The sequence below is a fragment of the Festucalex cinctus genome, chromosome 5 (genome assembly GCF_051991245.1).
Source record: "Festucalex cinctus isolate MCC-2025b chromosome 5, RoL_Fcin_1.0, whole genome shotgun sequence".
NCBI lineage: Eukaryota > Metazoa > Chordata > Actinopteri > Syngnathiformes > Syngnathidae > Festucalex > Festucalex cinctus.
Genome location: NC_135415.1, coordinates 30,439,397 through 30,465,103, shown reverse-complemented (window position 1 = coordinate 30,465,103; position 25,707 = coordinate 30,439,397). Strand labels below are relative to the sequence as shown.

Genomic DNA, 25,707 nt, shown 5'->3' with positions numbered 1-25,707 from the left:
TTTCTAAATTTGAATGAAAAAAAATCGCAAAAATCGACTTATAAATTCGTATCGGGATTAATCGGTATCGAATCGAATCGTGACCTGTGAATCGTGATACGAATCGAATCGTCAGGTACGAGGCAATTCACACCCCTAATGTACTGTATGTATTTATGTATGGAAATTCAGAATTCTGCCTAACAAAGGGCTACATAATGTGTGTTTGCATCCCAAACCAAGCGTGCCGCTACACCCGTCACCAACAACACCAGCATCGCGCGAGCGAGCCGCACTTGTGCTAGCATGCTAACTGACAAGCAGCTTGATCATTGGACAAATGCCCATTCCGACACGGAGGAACGAGACGCAAAGTACAGAGAGCCAATTAATGATCAGGGTCAGCCGCAGCAGGAAATGACACGAGGGATACGCGTCACGTCAAGCGCTTGTCAAAGAAAATTAGCTCAACGAAAAGCAAACGTCGACTAAAGAGCAGAGAGGCTTCGGAGAGTTCAAAGTGAAATCTTGAACAGAGATGCCAAACGACCCGTTTAAAAATAAACCTGACGAAGACCAAAAGGAATTCTTCACGTGTTTTTTTTTTTTTTTTTTTCTGCCAGATTTTAAAATTGTGACTTTTTTTCCAGACTAGCTTTGAGGTAGTTTGAGAGTTGTTTGGCATTCTTTAGACTTCATTTAAAGCACCGCAAGGCCCGCCGGGAGGAAGGAAAGTTCAGGTACAAACTTGCTTTCTCACATGTTGACAGAATTTCATTTGTTACAAATTCTGGCAAATGTGAAGGCAGACAGACAGACAGACAGACAGACAGACAGACAGACGGACGGACGGACTGTTGTCAAGGAAAATTTAGGGACGGAGAGGCAGAAGCACTTGATACCTTCAAAAACGGTCAACCATGCAGAGTGATGAGAGAACCCGATAGAATTCCCCGCCAAGCAGGTATACTCCCCAGCGTCATCAAAAGACACATTTCTCAGTTGCAGGACTTCCATTTCCTTGTCCGTGGTGTTAAGGCCAGCGGTCTAGAAAATAAAGGAAGTAGACCCAACAAGAGGCCCAATAGGAAGAAGGGAAACATGAGTCAAGAATTCTGAAGGAGAAAAAGTGACACAGGAGAGATTTCCTCCTCCTACATCAGGGGTGTCCAAACTACGGCCCGGGGGCCATTTGCAGCCCGTCGTCCATTTTTTTTTTGTGGCCCGCGACATATGCTAAAAAGGGCATTTGACTCGGTTGAAATAAAATAAAAACAAAAACGTTTGGAGATGGTCAAAGTAAGAAGGGAGCGTGTCAAAAAACACAGGTGCTATTAAAGGTTATTTTAGTTCACTAAAAACAAAAAAAAAACAAAAAATTCAAAAAACAATTTCGTTCACGAAATAAAATAAAAACAAAGATACCTTTTATAAAAGAAAACTACATTTTATGTTTACAAAACTAATTAAAACTAACTATAATTATAGCAAACATGTCCTTCATTTTAATCTTTGGTAATTAAATTTTAATGCACCAGACTTTGGGGATGATTTTAAATGTGATTTTTAGTAGATTTATTTTTATATAAACCGGAATAATGACGCCGCGCCCATGGTGTTTTTTAAATATTGCGCACAAGTAATACACATAAAAAAATAAATAAAACTAATACTGAAACTAAACTAAAACTAAGCATTTATTAACTCATTTACTCCCAATGACGTATAAATACGTTTTTTTTAAATGTTCTAAGTGTCCCAAAGACGTATTTATGTGTTTTTTGTTGTTGTTTTTTTTTATTCTAGAGCATACAGAAGGCTTTGATGCAGCCTCTCAGCTGCAAAGAACGGTTGCAGAAATGGTAGTTATTACACAAACGGCCAGCAGGTGGCAGCAGAGCAAAGGAGATCAACCAGGGCCATCTAGAAAAAAAAAGCTCAATTACTTACAATTTTGAATAGATTTGTGAAAACTGATGACTTAGCTCTCTTCTAATGCTAATTGCTGCCAAACGGAAACAGATAGAATCATACTTTTTTTTTTTTCCTGATGAAAGAAGAGACTTTAATCTTTCTTTTGATAGGTTCCATGCTTTTATAGCCATAAAACACAATATTCTGTGGGTCTTGCAAAATCACTCACAATCCAGTAAAACAGCCGGGAGCGAACGGGATTGCGAAATGTGAAAATGGCGGCGAGTGAATGAGTTAAAGAACTAAAAATAATTAAAAAATTTTTTAAAAAAAACTAACAGAATCACCCTGAAAACTAATTAAAACTAACTGAATTAAATAAAAATAAAAAATAAACTCAAAACGAAATAAAAACTAAAATGAAAAATTCCCCAAACTATAATAACCCTATTGGAATATTACATATAAATTGGTTTATATACTGTAGCATTTTTATAAATATGCAAAAGGACAAATAAATGATTTGTACAATTTTTAGGACTAAACACAATTTCTCTTCATAACATGATGTGGCCCTTGCGTCCTTCTGTTTTTCTGTCTGTGGCCCTCAAATGAAAACGTTTGGACACCCCCTGTACCTACATCAAACACCATTTGCCCAAAAAGGTACGACTTGAAGCTCGTCAAGGAGAAAGAGCTCCCCCAACACACGACAATCTGTTAGTGGAATAGCGAGTTTCGGCTTATGAAACCCAACGTTGGGCCATCCCATCACCATGTTGAATACCTCAACTTTCATCCCCCCATGCACGAGATGGGCAACATGGAAAACTCCCCAGCAGAACACATCACACTCACACTCGTGCACATCTCGCGTTCCTGTCTGTGGACGGTGAGCAACAAAAAAGGAGAAAAAAAATCAAGAACGAAAAGAAGGGGCTAAAGGTAGAGAATGTGAGCGCAGAGGAAAGAGTGAGTATCGCGAACGAGGTCCAACGTAAACCTCAGACTAAACACTTTCAACTGCTCTGCTGGGAATTTTCCATAGCGTCATTTACAGTCAGGAGAGAAGGAGGGAGAAAATGGAGGGCGGGTCGGTGGGAGGAGAGAAACAGCCGAGGTTGTCTCCTCGATTTTCTGCAGGTGCGCTTGGGAGTGTCTCCACTGTGTAGTCCTTGTACAGCTGCACCATGTTTTACCTGTGGGCTGAAATCTGGTGACGACGGTCAGCCAGGCCGACTGATTGGCCTCGCCTATATAATTGGACACTTTACAAATATATTCTCCACCGTCCTCCTCAGTCACATTGGAGAGGGTCAGCAACTGAGCGTCCGAACTATTGACCCCAGAATGCTGGAAATAAAAGAAGGTCACCAACGGCAACTCAAACAAAAGAAGTCGCATGTGAGATATTTCATCAAAATCACTTTTTTTTTTTTTTTTATGAATTTAGCTCAGTGGTTCTTAACCTGAGTTTGAGTCAGTGTCAAAGTTTCAGTGGAGCTTGGCCAATCTGTGCTGTTGCGCTCAGTAGTCGACTTATAACTGTTGTGATATTATTGTAAATCCTTCATATTATGTCAAACAAAAAAACGAAAGTGCAATAGGAATGCACATTTATAACGTAACATATGGTGTTCTGGCACGGTGGACGAGTGGTTAGCACGTCCGCCTCTCAGTTCTGAGGACTCGGGTTCGAGTCCAGGCTCCGGCCTTCCTGGGTGGAGTTTGCATGTTCTCCCCGTGCCTGTGTGGCTCTTCTCCGGGTACTCCAGTCTCCTCCCACATCCCAAAGACATGCATGGCAGGTTAATTGGGCGCTCCGAATCGTCCCGAGGTGTGCTTGTGAGTGTGGATGGTTGTTCAGCTCTGTGATTGGTTGGGTGTCCCCCGCCTACTGGCCAAAGCCAGCTGAGATAGGCTCCAGCATCCCCAACAACCCTTGCGAAGAATAAGCGGTCAAGAAAATGGATGGATGGATATGGTGTTCCACAGGGTTCAATTCTGGGGCCTCTTCTGTTTTTCATTGTATCTGCTGGCCTTGGGTTCCATCTTAAGAAAACAGCGGCGATTGTTTGAAAATAATTACAGAGTTGAGGGATGGGAGTCTGCATCCCAACTGCATGATTTGTAATGCCAAGTCGAGCAATAAAACTAGCGAGCTAGCAAAACTAAAGGAACACGTCCTAAAGCTGAATGGAAGATGGGGAATCCAAGTGAAGAAGAGCCAGATTTGATGGTTTTCGTGCCTCCAACAAGGTTAAGAACCACTGATTTGGCCACTGCAGCAAAAATGTGAACAGCAGTTGTGAGCAACTGAAGAAAACCCAAATCAAGAGTGAGCTGCTCCTACCTTGAGGATCCGGACGTACGGCAAGCCGTCTGCGCCCACGCGGCTCCCGTTGACCTCGATGTGCTTCAACCACTGGATGTGAGGTTGAGGGTCGCTAAAGACTTTGCACTCAAACTCCACGTCGCTGCCCACCACCGCAGTGCGATTCGCAGGCAGGCCGGCCTGCAGGATGGGCCTGTGTGGAGAACGCTCTGCAACGCAACCAAAACGTGTCTTCAGATGACGACATTTTTGGGGGGACAAATTGGACTTATTTCAAACATATATATGGGTGAATGATGTGTAATTTACAGATGCATTTTTGTTGTCGTTTCATATCATATGAAAGTGTAACTACACAGACTCCAGGTTGCATTTTATGTATGACAATATTTCTCTTCGTAACGCACAGATTTATTGTCAGTGTTACGGGCCTTGTCGAGATCTCGCCAGGCACAGGAAATGTGATTTATAGCACCCGAGTGAGAACATGTCAGGGCAAAGACTGAGTTGCGTCATCAGTCCTCCATTCTGTAAAACGTAAGCTATACAGTGTATACCAATATGTTCGCCTTGTGATGTTAACCAGGGTAAAATCACACTAAGAATGATGGCCCAGTCGGTACGGGGCATTTTTAAAATATTCATAATCAGCCAGAATTTTGCAGATTAAACATCGATATGATCTTTCTCACGAAACAGTAAGTGCTGTTTAAATGATATGGGCAAGAACTAAATGAGAACATTATTTTGTGTGAATTACATCATTCTCCATCCTCTCATATGATCCTTAAGGCACAATGTCGAAGTAATGTTTATGTTTCACTTGAACTCACTCTCTGTGTCTGTATATCATTAAATGATCAACAAAGATGACAAGATTTTACATTTAATTAATTTTTTTATTTTGAAGTCTTCACCTCATCACAAAGAAAATAATGGCGAAGAAGAAATCGGACTCAACATTAACTCATTTGCTCCCAATAACATGTAAATACGTTTTTTTGTAATGTTTTAAGTCTCCCAAAGACATATTTATACGTTTTTTTTGTTTTGTTTTTAGGCTAGAGCATACAGAAGGCTTTGATGCAGCCTCTCAACTGCAAAGAACGGTTGCAGAAATGGTAGTTATTACACAAACGGCCAGCAGGTGGCAGCAGAGCAAAGGAGATCAACCAGGGCCATGTTGAAAAAACAAACGCTCAATTACTTACAATTTTAAATAGATTTGTGAAAACTGATGAAACTTAGCTCTCTTCTAATGCTAATTGCTGCAAAACGGAAACAGATAGAAACATACTTTTTTTTACTGATGAAAGAAGAGACTTTCATCTTTCTTTTGGTAGGTTCCATGCTTTTATAGCCATAGAACACAATATTCTGTGGGCCTTGCAAAATCAGTCAAAATCCAGTAAAACAGCCGGGAGCCAACGGGATTGCGAAACGTGAAAATGGCGGCGAGTGAATGAGTTAATTTTTAGTTTGAAAAATGAATATCGTTACAAAAAAAGTTGAAACACTTTTGTAAATCATTTTTTTAGAGTCACCACCCGGCACCTACCGACAACATCCAGCTGGTACGTGTGATTGATGCTCCCATACTGGTTTTCCACCACACAGGTATAATTTCCCTTATCGGACGGCACGACAGATTCCATGATGATGGTCCAAACATGGTCACGAACCTAAACATTGAACAAAAAGGTTTCAATAGGCATGACACAAAATGGATAATAAACAATATAACATGAATTGTTTTGTGTCTCACTGCATCACGAGGGAAACCTGTAAGTACTCATATTTGACATTTTGCCCGTGGCTTTTCATTTCTTTACAAGTAAGCTTAACTCATTCAGTGCCATTGACGGCTATACACGTCAAAGTAGGGCTGTGCAATTAATTGAAATTCAATTATAATTCCAATTGTTACACTCCACAATTACAAAATCAGCATAATCACAAACTAAAAAGATTGAGTCGTTTAAATTTATACATTTGCACCTTTTTTTAAATTTTAAAATAACTAATTTGATCAATTTTGTGTCATCCAAAAGGAACTTGCATAAATATAGTGTTTCAAATAATTTTATTTGTCTTACTATTTTTTTATTTGTTATTTATGTTTAAAAATGTTCTTGTTTTGTACCAAAAAAAATAAACTAAAAAATAAAATATTACTCTACAGCAGAGTGCATATGCTGCACTCCAACTTTCACATTTTTGACAACATAAATAAATATACAGTATATTATTATAAATTCTGTTTGGTCCAAAACTTAATTATAGTGTTTCTAATTTTTTTTAAAATTTGGTCCTAATATTTTTAAACACTTAAACATTTTCTTGTTTTGTGCCAAAACATAAATAACCGTTTGAATAACTGTGAATTCAACTATTGCCCAAATAATCCGAATTATTATTTTTTCCCCATAATCGAGTAGCCCTACGTCAAAGATCCATTTTTACTGGGCTGGCAGTGAATGAGTTAATTAAGACAAAACGAGAACTTTTTTTCACATCTGCTTTGTGAATATGAACGGCTCACTAATATTGTGGTAAATGAAGTGGAATGTGATGGTAACAAGGTCCAGAACGATCCCAACTTCCTGTGCGCAACATCTTTCAAACAGCAGATCCTTTTTTTCTAACCCGCAGGAAAATTTGTTCCATATTATATACATGTATGCAGCAGCCTGTCTTATTAGCACCGGCAGACGACTGGTCCGTTTCACATTATAATTTCTCTTCCATAAATCTGCCACGACCAGGAACGTGTGATTGGCTAACGCACCTCTAAGGCAACGGCAACATCAAACACGCATGTACAGAGACCGAGCCATATGCGCTTTCCCTCATTTAGCCGACACGAGAGGAATCCAGCTGCCTTGCTGCCAGATGTGTTGCGCTTGACTTCATATACATGTGGTCCGCATTATTCCCTTCTTCCTGCACGTCTCTCAAGCAGACGATATACAGTATACGAACAATAGAAGTCCGGCCATAAAAGCAAGCGTGAGCAAAGATGAGACATCCCGAGCCGCCAATGTGGACCTTTGCACCGTGACTGGGAAAAAAAAACAAAAAAAAAACACACACACAGCAGCCAGATGGTAAAATGTGCTGCCTGGCTGTTGTGGGCTGGGCAAAGGGGGAGAGAACAGGCAGCTGAGAGGAAACTCCTAAATGTATCCCAGCTGGGAAGGAAGAAGACTTGGCGATGCATAAGGTTAAACGAGTCTATTCTGTACATTGATAGAAATAGCAGACATTGAGTAGGAGGAGTGTGTTTTTGTTTTTTCTGTAAACGTGTAAACGCATGCACCACGCACCTGCGCTACTGGATCGTCTTATTTAAAACGTAAGCTTCCACGTGTGCAAAATAAAATGACTTTCAACAACCTTTTACCTCATTCACTCCCAAAAACGTATTTATATGTTTTTTCGGTTTTTGTTTGCTAGAGTTTTTGTATGAAGGCTTTGATGCAGTTTCTGACCTGAAGTGGTCGCTTAAAGCGATGGTAGTTATCCCCCCCCCCCCCCCCCCAAAAAAAAAACGGCCAGCAGGTGGCAGCAAAGTATAAGAGATCAACTAGGTCCATGTTGCAACAAGCTCTTTTTACAAGTATTTTCAACAGGTTTGTGAATAATGATGAAACTTAGCTAATTCTAACGCTAATTCTAACAGATAAAACAATATACCGCACTTTTTTTTCGTTTTTTTTTTCCTGATGAAAGAAGAGATACATTTTTCTATTGGTAGGTTTCATGTTTTTCTAGCAATAGAACGTGAAAATGGCTGCGAGTGAATGAGTTAAATGTCCCGTTCAACATGTAATTCATCCTTTGTGATCAAATATATGAAGGAAAAAGAAATCCAGCAAATCTCGCTTGAAAAAAACTCGCTTCAATCGGCAAATTGGGCTCATCTTGACTACCGTAATCTCCCATTTGATCAACGGTCGGTCAACTCTGAATTCAGCTTGCTTGGATAGAGGGCGTGCTCCGTGTTTGCTCAGTGTGGTGTCAGATCCGTGTCGCTGTTATGCATCGACAGTACTTTACAACAATCAAAATACAAGGTAGATGAGAAGATAAGATGACATTTGCACTCCTGCTTCCAGAATAAGCAACGACATGCTGAAGAAGGTTATACCTGGAAATTTTTAGAAGATCATTGGACTGTTAAGATCAATAGACATAAAACTGACCTTAAAACCTCCAATTCGATGGTCTCTCTTGAACTCTTTTCCATTCTTGTACCATTTCAGTGTGGGTGTCGGGTTGCCGCTGGCCTGACAACGGAACTTGACAGTCTTGCTGGCAGGGACGGCATGTAGCTTTTTCTCCATTTTTTCCGGATGAGCCCACTGTGGAGCCATCGCTACAAGAAAGAAAAACGGAAACTCGGTTCAATCAATAGTTCACCGCTCACTGATTGAGTAAAAGTTTCGGAATACAAGCTACATTTTTCACATGGTGCGTTTTAAAGTACAAATAAATCTTTGAGCCAACTCACGAAGTAGTTTCTGACTGCCTAATAATTTAGCTTCCTCCGAGGAAGATTCTTCATCCTCGTCATCGTCCTCCGACGAGGCCAGGGTGTCAACTGATTAAACAGAAATATGTTATTAGGCATTTTAGTGTCTCGACTTGTGATTACACGACCGTTATCGCATCCTGTTTCGCTGGTATACCTGTGACGTTGAAAAAGACACTGCGGTTGCCAAAGGTCATGCATGCGTACAGGCCGGAGTCCGCCAGCTCCACTGTCTCAATCTCCAGCTGGCCATTCCGTATGCGCGTGTGTTCTCCATCCACGACGGCCGCGTGGTCTTTGGTCCAGTTGACGGCACGTGGCGGGTCCTTGGTGAAGCAACGGAGGTCCAGACGATCCCCAAGATAGAGGGCGAAAAGCTCAGCTGGTGTTTCCACGGCGACTTGAAAGGAATAATGGGAATAATGGTTGCGATTTAGTAGCTCCGATGATATTGTCATTTCCAAATAAACACGATAAAAGAAAGAAATAACCCGCAGCAGTAAAAGAAACTGCTTCTCATCACAGACAGAATAAATATAAACAACCAATCAGACGCCACGCAAAAATGAGGCTGTCCATTTGAAAAATGGACTTTAATCACACAGCGATGACCAAGAGACACCAGAAAAGATCATCCTTGATTTCCTTCTGGTGCCTCTTCCCCAAATTAAATTGCATCCTAAACGGGGCCCAATCGGCAAATAGGCAAGGAGCCCCTTGGGATGGAAAGGTGAAATTCGATTACAGGAATGAAGAGCGGGGGCAGGACACCTGAGCCCTCCTGTGCTAAATGACTACATAGCCCAAGAGGGAGGGAGTAACCCGATTATGGTGACAGTCACAATGGCGTTGTTTGTGCGGTTAGAAAAGGTAGGAAGCATCACTGGACAACTTTTCCGATATTGTCAGTCAAGGTAAGCCGACCACTTTTGCAACTCATTTTGAAGTCATTCGCGTTATTGTTGGCTAATAGCGATTATCAAACGTGTACCGTATTTTCCGCACTATAAGGCGCACCTCCAATGAATGACATATTTTCAAACTTTTTCCATATAAAGTCGCTAAAGTAGAGGCTGGGGTTACGCTATGCATCCATTAGATGGTGCTGCGCTAAAGGGAATGTCAACAAAACTGTCAGATAGGTCAGTCAAACTTGATGAATAGATTACAAACCAGATTTCTGACAACTCCATTCACTCCCAAAATGAAGAAACAGCTGTTTTATTATTTTCTCTGAGCTAAAGTATTAGTATTAGCTAGCGATCCAAGATGGCGGGATCTTCCGCGCATGCGCGTCACCGATAGCGTCTTGACAGCGAGACCTGTTGCGGCTCAATATTGATCCATATATAAGGCGCACTGGATTATAAGGCGCATGGTCAGCTTTTGAAAAAATTGAAGGCTTTTACGTGCACCTTATAGTGCGGAAAATACGGTATTTTGTAACATGCCAGAAAAGAAACACGGAAGACTAGAAGCTACATCAAAAAGTAATTTGCCAAAAACGTACCTCATCACAACAGTAATCACCTCTAAAGCATAACAACAACGTAAGCCTTCCCACCATCACAACAAAGTCCTCCTCACAATAGTAGCCAGGAAGTTAGCATGTGCACATGAGCGCACAAGTGAGGGCCTGCAGTGGCAAGTTCTAGTAGCAGTTGCCATGGCGACCCCACTTGGGCATAGTAAAGGTATTTCCTGAATCGCACATGTCTGACAGACTCTTAATCCCAGCAGGGAAAGGGGCCAGAGGGGTCGGATCAACTTTCCCCTCTGAAACGCAACATAAGGGTCCAAAAGCAGAAGAGACATTTTCTAGTGATCCAACCTGGATGCAAGGAAACCCTTTTTACTCCGTGTGAGGGCCGTTCGGTGTTTCTGTTCCTGCCCTCGAAACGGAGATGCCGCCGATAAAGCTGTGTCAACATCCCAGCTGTTAATCTGGCTGCAGACATCATAAAAACGCCCAGAAAAGTTGTTAAAAAAAAAAAAGGTTGTGAGACCACAGTCCAGTGCATTTGCTCAAAGGAAAACTGCAATGACACAAAGTATGTGAAAAAGTATCCAACTAAAACGTTGTGTTGAAATGTCATGAAGAATTTGTTCACCCTCAGCCAAGTGTGAACCACGGTGAATATTTCTTCGAAATATGAGCATGTTTGATCTCTGTGAAGCCTCCTGCCGCTATGATTGGATTACACTGGATTAAAGAATTTAACAGCCCCTCCGACGATTTGGTGAGACAATGATTGACGTCGTTTAAAATCAGCCTAATGACAGAAATCCTTCAAAGAATGTATGTGACGAAAATTACGAAAATTAAAGGTCCAAACAAAAAAGTTCAGTGGCGTGAAAGGAAGAGTTGGCGCCAGTCGCCTTGAACACATTCTGGCTATGCGATAGGAAGCAATATGCTGCATGAATGACTTGTGGGACTTCCTGCTCCCACTGAAGTGATGGCTAAATGTAGCAAAACAGGATTCTGTAGCGCTACTCTGTTAAGCAACTCAAAAAAGATTGAAAAGGCGGGCAATGCGTGGAAGGGCCTGACTTGGGACAAAAGGAAGGACATGCAGGAAGCGCAAGAATAGCACAATGGCCATTAGCAAGTCCACAAATTTCACTTCAAAACGGTTTCTCCTGTGGAGGGTCCTTTCATTGCTAAATGAGCTGATGATAATTAGCATGGATTAACAGCTGGGACTGACGAGGCTTTCCGTCTAGAACAATGTTAAACGTTCATTATCCTTCAAATGGTGTGAACATTATTTAGCGACTCTCAAACTCAAGAAAAATAAGATTACTTCAATGAAACACCCATATATAAAACACCCATTTGTTTTATTATTCAAATTATAAATACCGTATTTTCCTCACTATAAGGCGCACCTAAAAGCCTTCAATTTTTTTCAAAAGCTGACCATGCGCCTTATAATCCAGTGCGCCTTATATATGGATCAATATTGCACCGCAACAGGTCTCGCTGTCAAGACGCTATCGGCGACCCTGCACGATCGCACAAGATCCCGCCATCTTGGATCGCTAGCTAATACTACTTTACCTCAGAGAAAATAATAAAACCGCTGTTTATTCATTTTGGGAGTTGTCAGAAAGCTGCTTTGTAATCTATTCATAAAGTTTGACTGACCTATCTGACTGTTTTGTTGACATTCCCTTTTAGCGCAGCACCATCTAATGGATGCATAACGTAACCCCAGCCTCTACTGTAGCGCCTTATATATGGAAAAAGTTTGAACATATGTCATTCATTGAAGGTGCGCCTTATAATGAGGTGCGCCTTTAGTGCGGAAAATACGGTACCTTAACAAGGAATTCTCTTACAATCAAGAATTCAAAGCTATCAACAGTTCACTACAAGCCCGAAAGAAGTTTAAAATAGTCGTGATTTGACTGGTTCAACACAACAGTTTGTGCTAAGGAATTTTCTCCGAGATGGGGACTCGCAAGAGACTTAAATCGCCATTTTTTATTTTTTTTTAGACTTGCAATTCATCTTAGATTCGTCCACTAAAGACTTGAGACAAGTTTGGTGTGCCTTGCTCTCATCTCATTACTCCAAATGTCTGTGTGTGTACGTGGCTGGCTTGTAAGCTGCCCCCCCCCCCCCCCTCTACCTTTCCGTGCGCTCAAGCAACGTCCAATGTTAAAAGTGAAGCGCAACAACACGCCAGCAAAGCAAACACGGAGCAACAGGCGGCTGCAACACTGCCGTTTGTTATCGCTTTTGCTTTTAAAAACTTCATCCAGCAAATCGGACTCGTGGTCTTGAGACTTGACTTGAGTTGAAATCTAAAGACATGAACTTGACTTGAACTTGTGGGCCAAAGACTTGACTTGACTTGACTTTTCATACTTGTGCCCATTTCTGGATTTTCTCTTGAGCAGCTTTTGTTTTGACCGTGCTATGACGTCACTCGTTCTCATGACGAGCCGCCAATATTCGGGTTAAGGTCTAAATTACGAACCAACGCACATTGGGAGCGACGTTCTGGGTGCGTGAGGGAAAAACACACAACTTAGCACTCGGCGTGGACGCTCTGATTGTCGCGAGACGTACTCGGGCCATGAACCTAATAAGCGAAATTTGCCGACAAATGTTGCTTTCTCCAGCTGTCGCGTCGCGGTGAGTCCGACAGTTGCTTGGGTCGCGGTACTGATCGAGGATGTGGGATTTGGGGATCGTGTTCTTCAGGCGCCAAGAAAATCCTGCATGGAATTCTGGAGAGTCAAAGCAAGTGCTGGTAGCTGTATGGATATTGTATGTTTACATTCACCTTCTCCATTTGCTCTTATTTTCTGGTATGATGCAGCTGTAACCTATCACGATATCCAATATCACTGTTGCCTGAGGTGGGCTCAATAATGGCGTCTCCCGGTTTGAGGACCCTCGCTCCACCATTCACAGATGATGATGAACTCTCACAATATTTCGCAATATCTCGCAATTTTGTCCATAAGGTTCCACTGCACTTGCAGGACGATGAGATTAACATCAGGTTAAAAACGAAAACTTACAACTCAAGAGCCCATTATTCACAATGCAAATATTAAATAGGACATATTAGAAGACATTGGGATAAATACTGCAAAAATAAAAATGCAAAAAAGGGCAACTGAAGCAGAATGTTGACCCGAAGTAGAGGCAAGATCGAACCTAAAAAAAAATCCAGCCCGACCCGACCCAGGCCCCCGGGCATTAAAGCCCGACCCAGCCCGAGCCCGACCAATTCACTTGATTTGCAGGCCCGAGCCCGAAGCAAACCCGAAATTTCAATTTATCCCATAATATTTTTGGCAGGAAAAAAATGCAAGATTTCTAAAGGTTAAAATAATCTACATATTTTTATGATCGTGATAAATACATTTGCATAACAAAATAACGCTGGAACACACAATAAGAGGCCAGACCAAGAGAGTGAAAGAGATCTTGACGCGCACTCGCTTAATTAGGCGGCGAAATACTGCAGTGCCGCCTTCTCTCTTTTATCCAAATTATTTATTTACAACAAGTATTCCTTAGTTTAGTATCCACTAGGGGTGTTAAAAAAAATCGATTCGGCGATATATCGCGATACTACATCGCGCGATTTTCGAATCGATTCAATAATCGGCAGAATCGATTTTTTTTTTTTTTTTTTTTTTTTTTTTTTTTAGGATTCACAACTTGAGCATGGAAGAATGTTATATGAATGGAACATTAAGCCTTAATATTTTATTTTAATGCTGTTCAAACATGAAACAGATTACAACCTCTATAAGACTGAAATTTCAGATAAATAAATAATACATTTTCATATAAATCTTACACTCTACAAGCTTACTGATTAGTATTTTCTAAATTTGAATGAAAAAAAATCGCAACAATCGACTTATAAATTCATATCGGGATTAATCGGTATCGAATCGAATCGTGACCTGTGAATCGTGATACGAATCGAATCGTCAGGTACTAGGCAATTCACACCCCTAGTATCCACACATCGTTTTAGTATACATTTTTATAAACATATATTTATTTAAAAAAAAAAAAAAAAAAAGTCAGCAAGAGAGAAGCCCGGCCCGACCCGACTCGAACGTAATGATTGACATTTTAGGCCCAGGTCGGGCTCGGGCTAAAGATCTTACCTCCAACCTGAAGCACATTTGTCACCGAATGCTTGTCTAAGTGCCGTAATCAGCGTATTTAATTGGATCAGGGGAAAAGCCTTTTCTTATGTGAGCAACACATAAAGCCCCAAGAACTAATAAAAGAATCATGCAGACGCTACTAGATAACAATTTCCATACAACTCTTTTGTTTCCTTGCTCAAGACAAAAGGAATGAAACCAAATGCTTTTGCTGTGATTGTTTGTCGACAGCTGAAGCCGTCCGTCACCCAGCAGGGAAGTCGGGGGGGGGGGGGGGGGGGGGGGGGAATCAAGCATTCCCAAGCCAAAGTCAAGCGGGGGAGCAGGAGAAAAAGGCACATTGGCGCATAGATAATCACTGGCCATTTGGTTCAGAAGAACTAAATGTCTCACACTTCCCCACGTAAAAAAAAAAAAAAGTCATTTGTACCGCAGCTCATCTGGAAGATTTTCATTCTCAATCAAGCTTATTGCAAACGATGGCCCAGCATATTGCACATCACATTCGCTGGAAACAAAAATATCTGTTTCATTACTAAGACAAACAGGAGCTGAAATGGTGGCAGGAACTCGCTCATTGATTCCGATTGTTCCACCGTTGGCTTTAATGAAACCGTTGCGAGTTTATTTTAGGGCCCACGAGAGCCCATCATGCTTCATTATTCTGATTATAATGCTGAGCTGATCATATCGCCGCGCCGATAACCACTTCCGACTATATGGTTGTCATATACCCAGAAATGTAGGCGACTAGAACTGTTTACTCGTGTTGGCGCCTATCCAAAAAGCACAATTTATCGAGGTTCCGATTCAGCCAGTCTCTCCTCTTCATATGGAAGTAAATCTGTTGAAACCGTATCCATAATAAAACATCCTTACGTTATACATTCCAGATTAAAGCAATGCACCACTGAGTGGTGAGTGTCTTTGTAGTCTTTCGAAGCAAATTTAATACGCGTTTACAGCACGATCACGTGACTGTCCGAAAATGGCCGCGACTGTACCTAATGCAAAAATATCCCTACAAAGTACTATATGAAATAATAATCGCTCAACATAAATTGATTTTTCAGGGAAAAGTTGAACTTAACCATTTCACAGAATACCTGGTTAGCTTTTAATAAATGGTATATTGCTTTAACTCTTTTGCTGCCACATGTTATCAAAAAACAACCCCCAATGCCAGCGGATTTCGAGCATTTTAACTCATTTTTTGAAGCAAAAAGAATATTATGTTCTTTTGCTACATAAACAACATGGCGACCACATGAAAGATCGCATTCCATTCTTTCATTAGAAAAAAAAGTATGTTTCTACCTTATTCCGTTCTTTAGTAATTACCATTTGAAAATGGGTCATTTGAGTTTTGTTTAGTGACGCTCCATCAATTTAGGTTTAATGTTACAAAGGCTTTGATCATTCACGTCAGCCTTGAAAACGTTCTATTTCATCAGATTGCGTCATGTTTCATTGTAATTGGCAGCTCTAGTTAGGGCCCGAGCAGCTACCGCTGCCATCTGCTGGCCATAGTTAGTGGGTGTTTTTGATTTCACAACTCATTGATCCGGCTGCGCTGCACTGACCACTGATATATATATATACATATAAAAAAATTTTTTTTTAAAAAGCAGTTGACGTCACTTAACATTTATGTTGGCATACATCGTGATTTTACTAAACGTTATTAAACGTTTTTGGCGGTCAAAGAGTCAAAGAGTTAAGGAAAATGTGATATTTCCTTCAAAGATAGATCTCTCAAATAAAAGACGATTCAATATGCATCTTGATATATTGACAAATGTGACGATGTTCTCAGAGTGAGTCCCCTGGCTAAACTGACTGTAAAATGCAAGTCAGGCTGTAGTTGACACTTTGTAAACATCCAATGAATGCACACCAGCTGCTTGTCCACACCTAAACAAAATATCTTCTGAATACTGTTTGTTGGCATATTTGTGTTATGTAATAACTTTGGTACGTAATGGATGCGGTAATGTAAACTTTGCTGGAGAAGCGTCACAACCACAAACTTGATGATCACGTTTTCAAACAAGCATGTCTCTCCTTTCCTCAGATGATTGTTTTCAATCATTTGAGACCCTCATTTCAGCATACAAAATAACGGCGTCATATAATGAAACGGCCAAATGACACTGTTCCATTCTCAGATTTAAAAGGCCCCTAAAAATCGAGGAGACTGGTAAAAAGAGCAAACTTGACTGAAAGTGGTCGTGCGTCACGTCACGTTCGTTCCGGTTCAAACAACAACGCTTTGCTTATCAATAAGACTATTTAGCAAGCTGAGATAAAGGAGACTTAGAAGTTGACTTCAATCGGCTCTATAAATACGAGAACCCAAGTAGGAAGTTGGAAGTATATCCCACAAGCTTACCTTCATCAGGGATGGCGGGGTGGCAGCGCGTCCTTAAAACCTGGGCAGAGAAAGCCAGAAGCAGAAGAAGACTTGGCCTCATCAGCATCCTGTTGAGGGAGCTAGAATTGCGACTGGAACTCCATTCAGAACTTCGGGGCATCAGCAGCAGGTCATTTGCACATTTCAACTGTGGAAAATAAGGAGCACAAATTGCATGAGTCTGCCTGTCTTCAAAGTACAACTCAGCAGAGTGCAAAAGCCTCAAACAGGACGAGTGATACAAGTTAGTTTTTTAAACGAGAACATTGCGAAAGTAGTGAAAAATCCCCAAATGAGCGCAATATTCAGGGCGGTATTGAAGGACTGTGTGTGTCATTATTAATCATAAACGTTGATGATGTGAAATGCAGGCGACCAGTCTTATCCCAACCTGAGTTTGATTGAACATAGGGCTGGGCAATAAATCCAATTAATTCGATACATCGTCATTTTAAAAAATCGAATCGTTGAAAGTTTGCTAAATCGTGACATCGAATTTTGTCTTCTGGATGATCAAAAGCTGCTGTTCTTATGTTCTGTTGCACCCAAATGCTTTTATGTGATGGAATTTTGTGTTAAAACTGATCTAGAATCAGTATACGTTGCTGGTGTCTAAACATTTTGCACAGGGATTATTTTTTTGAATGAATGAAACCTTTAAGTAAACGTTTGTTGGATGTATTAGGTTAAAATCGATTAAAATCGTAATCGACCTGAATGACTGCAAAAATCGAGATTTTATTTTTTGGCCATATCGCCCAGCCCTAATCAAATATCAATTCACATGTATAACGGAACGTACGGCGTTCCACAAGGTTCAATTCCGGGCCCTCTGCTGTTGTCATTAGCATCTGCTCACCGCTGGGTTCCATCTTAAGAAAACGGTGCTCTATAAGTATGAGTGATGAGGAGTCAGCATCCTAACAGCATGATTTGCAAATCCATCCATTTTCCAAACTGCTTATTCTAATCCAGCACAACTAGCTAGCAAAACTGAAGGAACGCTTCATTAAGAAGCATGTGGATGGGGAACTCGGGATGTCACAATAAGCGTAATATCGTGATATTAAAATTGCCACAATATCGTCGTCGTCATGTTCACAATATTTAAAAGGAACACATCTGTTAAAAAAAAAGTCAGGTTGATTTCCATTTGTGCAGTTCTAGCACCCTCTAGTGGCTAGTTTATTAGTGCAATTTAATTTTCAATTAGGGATGTTTTGGCCTTCTATGTTTAAAATTGATGCTAATTGTCAGATGAAGGGGAACCGAATTTGCTTATGAAACGATCAATGTGTGCTTGCATTAGCAAGTAAGTGCCTCAATATTGTTATTAGAGATTGTAAGGTGGTTTATATGCATTGCTGTTATGTACAAAAGCACAATATTGTGTTTGTTTGTTTTTTTACTATGAGCTCTTTTTTTTACAATATTGTGATCTTTTTTAAATATCGCCAACGCCCCCACAATATTGTAATAATTATCGTATCGTGACCTTCATATCGTGATAATATGGTATCGTGATGTTTGGATTATCGTTCCATCCCTAACAACAAGAACACAACGGTTGCTGAATTCCAGGTGAGGAGAGTCACATTCAATGAAAAGGTTCATTTTGATCACCAAATTCCTCGAATTTGAAAAAAAAATAATAATAATAATAATAATAAAAACAAATAAGAACCACTGGGCAAGACACATCTTGCATAGTTGGATGGAATGAGATGTTTTGTTTAAAACCTTTGACTAACCTGTGAATGAATATAAACTCATGAAGGTTGACAGTATTTTTTTTCTTTTTGTTCTTCACATCTATACCCGACAAAATTGAGCACTGTGACTGCCCCCCCACACACGCACATCTGCTTGCATCATCACCCCCGAGCATCTGGCCTCAGAGATTAACACTTGCCCCTCCCCCCTCTCGAGGAATCTGTTAAAGACCAACAAACTACAGCGTGTTATGTGACACCGTTGTAGAGAGACATCATTTCCACACTTGAAGATCTATTACCTAACATTTGCTTTTGGTCCAAGGAGCCCACGAAAGAGCCTCAACAACCATTTGCTCCCATAGGCTGATTGGAAAGTTTGAAGAAGAAGAAAACGCGCGCGCGCACAATTTGCAGGGCTGTCCGATGACAGCAGTCAGCTGGAAATAAAAGTTGTTTGGAATCAATTGTGCTGCGAGTACACCAGTAAGTTAGTAGTAACACAACAAACAACATCACATGTGAGTCAAAGCGCTAATCGCTTTTATTTGTTGATGTTCTGATGCAGCTGTGCTTTCTTTTTAAAGCATGAATCACCAGCAAAAGGCAGCCCGTTTACCCCCTTAAACCAAATTCATTTTCACTTTCCGAGAACACTTCACGATTGCGGCGGCCGACTTGTGCCATCGGGTGACGAAGAAGAAAAGAAGCTCGGTCATCGCGGCTTTTGTGAGAAGTGACTCACTCTTTGGGACGATTCCAAGAAAGCGCTTCTGCGGCAAGACCGCACGCTCCCCCGTTCGCTTGGCATCACGGCGAGCAGTCAGCCAGGAGGAAGTCGCTTGTCCAAAGTATGACACAACGCTGCGTCATCCTCACTTCCCATGAGAGAGAGTCAAACTAAACTGTGTTTACGATGCAAACACTCAGCGGAGGCTCTTCAATTTGGTTTGCCAATGCCCAGCTGAACTTGACCTGATTTATTAACCAATTTACTGAGTGTATAATATACAAAATAGGCAGATCAAATTTGTTCCTTTTGCCGTGACGTATTCTTCGTGAGAAACGCCCCTAAATTGGCGGTGAACGGCCATACAAAATGGCGGATGGTAAAGATGAAAGTTTGTTTCCCTCAGCATTGAACTCAGTTTTAAATGAGCAGAAACGCCATTAGAGCCATTAAAACACCAGACGCCGACGGCACTGGAAGCATTTATTTCCAAAAGAAGACGTGTGTCAAGATCACAGACTTAGAAATATGGTTAGTATTTTCTAAATTTGAGTAAAAAAAAATAATAATAATAAAAAAACAAATAGCAACAATCAACTTATAAATTTGTATCGGGATTAATCGGTATCGAATCGAATCGTGACTTATGAATCGTGATACAAATCGAATCGTCAGGTACGAGGCAATTCACACCCCGAATTCACAATGTACAGCAATTACAAACATAACAGGGAAAAAAATATACCAGCGAAACGTTAAAAGCTATTATTACTATAATAATGCACAGACAGCAAAGAGGCTGTATGAGTACTTTTTCAAGTTTTCTTTTGAAATGGTTTAATGAGCAAGACCGACTGCTTGCTATCATACATAATATGCAATTATGTGCAACAGTTTATGTAAAAATTAGGGATGTTCGATACTACTTTGTTTTTTCAGACCAATGCCACAAGTACGGGTACACAATTCTCAAGTTTGTTTTAATTTTGACATTTTAATGCATCGAAGGAGAGCGAGACGCAGAAGAATTAATAACAGCAATTCCCTTTTTTTTTTTTTTTTTGATGATGATGATAAGACATTGAATCGGTAAGACTACCGAATGAAAAATTCTGAGCTCTTAAAAGAAAATAAAAATAATAATAATATAAAAATAATAATAATAATTAAAAAAAATAAAAAATAAAATAAAATAAAATAAAATAAAATAAAATAAAATAAAATAAAATAAAATAAATAAATAAATAAATAAAAAAATCACGGCAATTTCCGATATCAGAAGTAGAAGGTTTCGGTTTCAGTCGAAGTGAAGGAGTTCCCGGTCTTTGACATGTTAGCTCCTGTGTTAGCTAGCAGCTATCATGAGCATCGGACTCAAGCCACAATCAGGCAAGTAAAACATTAACGGACAACGGCAATAAACAAGCCAGCTGAAAAGATCAACTAAGACTGTTGGTCAACTGCTTTGCGCTGGTGTCTTCTGCAAATAAGCATTTATGGCGCACTGCTTGGGGACGATGGATGTAAATAACATGACGCATGACACAGCTTTACAATGGATACAAAAAATCAGTGCACATTCCTTGAAAATCAGTATTATTAACATATATTTTGCAATTGTGTTTTTCCCCTTGACAGACGATTTATTTAATTTGATCCGTGTTTAATCAATGTAATTGTTTTGCCTATTTCAAATAAGTAATAAAAAAAGTCACTTATCATCAATATTGACAATATGAAATACTCAATAGAGGCGACACAGATTTTTATCAATTTTTTTTTGCAGAATCCGATATTCACTCCCTTCGCAAACAGTCTTTCTTTGCCACGAGATACAGTTTGTCACAGTGCGCTCGACTTCTCGTCAAAAACAGCTGCAAAAGTTTCCATGTTTACTGCCTGGCAGATTGCAACATACGTAAGCGGCACTTCCAAATGTGGACATACTGCCACCGGCGCCTTTCCCTGCTGCCCCGCACAGTGAGTGCAGTGTGAAAAGTATCTGGCTGCTCAGTGTAATAGTACATTCATTAAAATCAAATCAGTTTTGTAAAAAAAAATATTTGATCAATCAAATTGTAAACTAAATAGCATATTATTTGCTTTTTTATTCTGTTTTTAATGGGTTTGTTAACTAATTTGCTCCCAATAACGTGTAAATTCGTTTTTTTTTATGTTTTAAGTGTCCCAAAGACGTATTTATACGTTTTTTTTATGCTAAAGCATACAGAAGGCTTTGATGCACCCTCTCAACTGTAAAGAACGGTTGCAGAAATTGTACTTATTACACAAACGGCCAGCAGGTGGCAGCAGAGCAAAGGAGCCCAACCAGGGCCATGTAGAAAAAACGCTCAATTACTTTGAATTTTAAATAGATTTGTGAAAACTGATGAAACTTAGCTCTCTTCTAATGCTAATTGCTGCAAAATGGAAACAGGTAGAAACATACTTTTTTTCCTGATGAAAGAAGATACTTTCATCTTTCTTTTGGTAGGTTCCATGTTTTTATAACAATTGAACACGATATTCTGTGGGCCTTGCAAAACCAGTCAAAATCCAGTAAAACAGCCGGGAGCGAACGGGATTGCGAAATGTGAAAATGGCGGCGAGTGAATGAGTTAAAAAGAGATTAACTTCTCTTTACACTTGTATGACAGTTACGAATGTTAAAATGGTGCATTAAAAATTGCGTAAAGTTAAAAAAAAAATTTAAAAAAAAGGTTTCGTGATGGGGATAGACACTGACAAAGATTAACGGACTCTGCAATATTATATTGTTAACGTGAAATAGAGTAAAAAAACGTGTTAACGTCACTTACAAAGTTCCACGGGACAATGTATTGAGAAATTAGAATTAGCCAACCAACGTCACGTTACGTCACACGTTACGTCACAGAACTGATTTGTGTTAAGACTTTGGAGCATCTACTGGACAAAACTTTACACAGCATTTCAGGTATGGCCAGAATCCATTACAAGCACCTGAACTAAGACCACTTAATCAAGCAAATTAGCCAAACAAATACAAAGACAACTACAAGTTATCCAAACAAACGTTAAGAAAGAATACTCACATATAGATGTAATTAAATAGGTTTCCAAAATTGGAAAATGTATTTGCGTAATATTGTCAGAAGGAGAGTTCCAGGTGCAAATGTATTGCTAAACAAACCTCTTTGCACTTATTCAGAACTTGAACAATAATGGTATTAACAAGCACAGCTTCACAGCATTTCCCAATAACTGGCCACAGTGTAGATTTTCTCGGAGCTTTTCTTATGTTCGAGAATCGCTTGATATGGTGGAAAAACAACTTTAGAACATTTAATGTACATGTATGTTGCCGGAAAAACAGCACAGCAGCAACTCAATTCATCGTATTTTGGGTATAGTATTGTATACTTTACATTAACTATTTTAATTACTATTTGCACATATAGTCTTAGGATAATTTTTATATACTTTTTTTTTTTTTTACAACAAACATGGAGGCGCGCCCCAATTTCGTTGCATCTGCCATTCTATGACAATGAACGTTTTTTTTGTGTTTTTTTTTTAACTCTATTTCAAAACGTTTAGATTTGATGTATGGGTGAGTATAATATTTGTTGGATATATTTTCTGGCATTTATTTAAAATGACTGAACGCAGTGTATTGAAGATACGTCAGGAACGTTATACAAGTGCTAAATTGTTGTTTATAAATGTATATATTCCTTTGAAAGCACAAAAAAAAAGTCTTGTCCAAAGGTAATGAAATGATTCATCTGTGAATTCCTTTTGAAGAGAATGATCTTATCAGCGGGATCTCAAATTGCAGCGGGAAACAATGCGAGCCCCACAGCACGTCAACATACAAAAAAAACAAAAAAAACAAAACGTGTTTGGGGAATAAGAAAAGGAGAAGCTCACCTTACTGGCGACCAGCCAGCGTTGGTCTGTTAAGAACACTCCGGAGCTGAGATTGGAGGGAGAAAAAGTTCCCCCAGAAAAGGAGAATAATCCAGTCGGAATGACTTTGAAACTGCGACGCTCACTTTTGGTAGCGAATGTGGAAGTTTAGCTAACAAGCTCGCGCATATTTTCCCCAAACTTCTTCTTGGGAAGAAGAGTGCGCGTGCAAAGATTAGAGATCAGGGAGGGGAAGCAGGGGAAAAAAAAAAAAACTTCCGTAGGATGAATCCGATTTGAGTTGATCGGATGTAATGCGGGATATTAAGGCAGGCTTTACTTTCCGCTGGTTTTATTTTAAAACGCTGCTAACACAAAACACTGTTGGCTAACTTTAGTGGTTCGGTCGTCCATTGATCTGATCGTCTTCACTCGAGATGAATCGTAATCCTCTCACCTCCGGGGGGGAAAACCCCAAAAAACATAAATTCCTTAAATCTGTTGCTGTTTGTATTGTTTCCTCGCGAGAAAAAAAAAAGCCCTCCAGTAGAATCTAAAAAGATATTAGGAGTATTCCTAGTGGAAGAAAATTTCCGCAACGGGAATCCGTGCAATTCCAAACCTCCCCCCTGAATTTCAGACGAGTGGATGTGCTTGTGCATCCTCTGGGGCATAGACTAAACGCAACAGTGACAACTTCCGGTCTGTGGTTTGAAAATAAAAGCATGTTCATTGTGGAACTGGAAACGTGAAAACTACCTCGTGCAGTGTCTGCTCCAACACATTACATTCAGTTGAAATATTCTTCACTAATATTTTGACCATTCTGAATAAAGAAACACTCAGTTTCTGAAATAACTTCAATAGTACATCACCACATAATAATAATAATAATAATAATAATAATAATAATAATAATAATAATAATAATAATAATAATAATAATAATAATAATAATAATAATAATAATAATAAATACAACTATAGATTAAGGATACAGTGTGTATTTGGGAGAAATACGTCAAATATTTTTGGACTCATCAAGAAAACAGATGGCGAGTAATGGCAGGCGCTTAATTGTCTCTCTGAAATAGACCATACTCAGCTTTATTTTGAAGTTGACGTTACCGAGTCTTCGGGCTGTTAAGTGTATTTTGAGGATTGACGGCGCTCTGTTGTTGGAAGAAGTTTGGTTCTTCCCTGGCATCCATTGCAACCAGGCCCACACTTTGCATTGTTGTGAACTTGTGCGTATAATAAATTGTTTTGCACTGCATTTCTAATTGTAACGTTACATTATGCACTTTAAACAATAGCTGACTACACTGTATCAAAAGACAACTGAAATATACATGATCATTCGTGATATAATGTCACCATAATGACACTGTTATCATTACTATTCCTTATTTCCCTGCATTCATTTATTGCCGACTGTTTATGTTGTTACGTAGGATTTAGTGGACATTTATTTTATATCTAGAAAATGTTTCAGCACCAATAATGTCTTCTGCTTAAATTGGAATGAGAGAAGCATGCTGGTAGTAACCTTTTTTTTTTTTTTTTTTTTTGGCATGTACATGTGTTAATAACAAACGTTTGTTTGTTTGTTTGTTTGTTTGTTTGTTTGAATCCAATACATCTTCTTTTCTGCCGTGGATCGACATTTATCAGATTTGATGATTCAGTCACAGACGCCCCCCCCCCCCCCCAAAAAAAAAAAAAAAGTGTTATGGTTTCTTTTTCATAAACGTGAAAAATAAATTGCATAAAAAATTACGCAACATCTTGACTGGAAAAGGGGCTCAGCAGCACCCACAAGCTTCTGATCCCATCATAGACTCGCCCCTGGGGGGGGCAAGCGGATGCCGAAATAAATCTTCAGTGAATGTGATGAGCATTGGCGTAAATAATTTTTGAGGAATGCGTTTTGCCCGCACAAATTCACAGCAACTTGACTCAACTTCCTGTTCAAAGCAGCAAAGCGATCATCTTTTCCTCGTCGCTGGCCGGCAGATCTCATGCTTTCATGCTTTCATGCTTTCATGCTTTGGCGTCATTTTCAAACCCGATCACAAGTTTGGAGGACATCCACCAAGTCGCCGCGGTCTGATCCAAAACGTTTGACTGCTGCCTTTGAAAGCCTTCGACTTGATGTTCGCGATTACAAATGATTGATGGCTGTTAGGCACATGACGACGTCCATCTTGGTCGTCAGATAACAATGAAGCAGATGTGGACGTGAAGACGTGGCAGCTTTTCGTCATATGCGCAACGTTCGCCATGTGTGATCTTTAAGGGCATCCATAAATTTAGGTGAGTTGATCGTTACGGTAGAGATGTTACAAACTGTATTTCCTTTTGAATAGAATATTACAAAGTGTGCAGTATAATTCACCTCTGGCAGCCTCTGACATTGGCTCTTAAAAAAAAATGATACTGCTGGATAATTTTTTGCAGACCCATTGCGGGTCGAATGCCAAATTCTGTAGTATGAATAAAATATGTAGCTACTAATACAGCATTGTTATCACTATGAGATTTTAA

At 39.8% G+C, this 25,707-nt stretch overlaps 1 protein-coding gene across 3 annotated transcripts in view; it reads right to left on the bottom strand.

Annotated features, from left to right (window-relative positions):
- The window catches only part of fgfr1a (fibroblast growth factor receptor 1a), a 32,687-nt gene extending 8,862 nt beyond the window's left edge, over nucleotides 1-23,825 (bottom strand). For 2 of the 3 annotated variants that reach the window (XM_077521369.1, XM_077521370.1), the window contains exons 1-8: nucleotides 23,182-23,825; nucleotides 16,807-16,975; nucleotides 8,920-9,162; nucleotides 8,742-8,831; nucleotides 8,434-8,606; nucleotides 5,787-5,910; nucleotides 4,247-4,437; nucleotides 882-1,026 (exon numbers count right to left, since the gene is read on the bottom strand). In XM_077521369.1, the coding sequence (XP_077377495.1) occupies nucleotides 882-1,026; nucleotides 4,247-4,437; nucleotides 5,787-5,910; nucleotides 8,434-8,606; nucleotides 8,742-8,831; nucleotides 8,920-9,162; nucleotides 16,807-16,948 (1,108 nt within the window). In that variant the 5' untranslated portion in view covers nucleotides 16,949-16,975; nucleotides 23,182-23,825. Of the gene's footprint in view, nucleotides 1-881; nucleotides 1,027-3,092; nucleotides 3,247-4,246; nucleotides 4,438-5,786; nucleotides 5,911-8,433; nucleotides 8,607-8,741; nucleotides 8,832-8,919; nucleotides 9,163-16,806; nucleotides 16,976-23,181 lie in introns of all 3 variants that reach the window. The other variant, XM_077521371.1, reaches the window with a different exon arrangement.
- Between the last annotated feature and the right edge of the window lie 1,882 nt (nucleotides 23,826-25,707).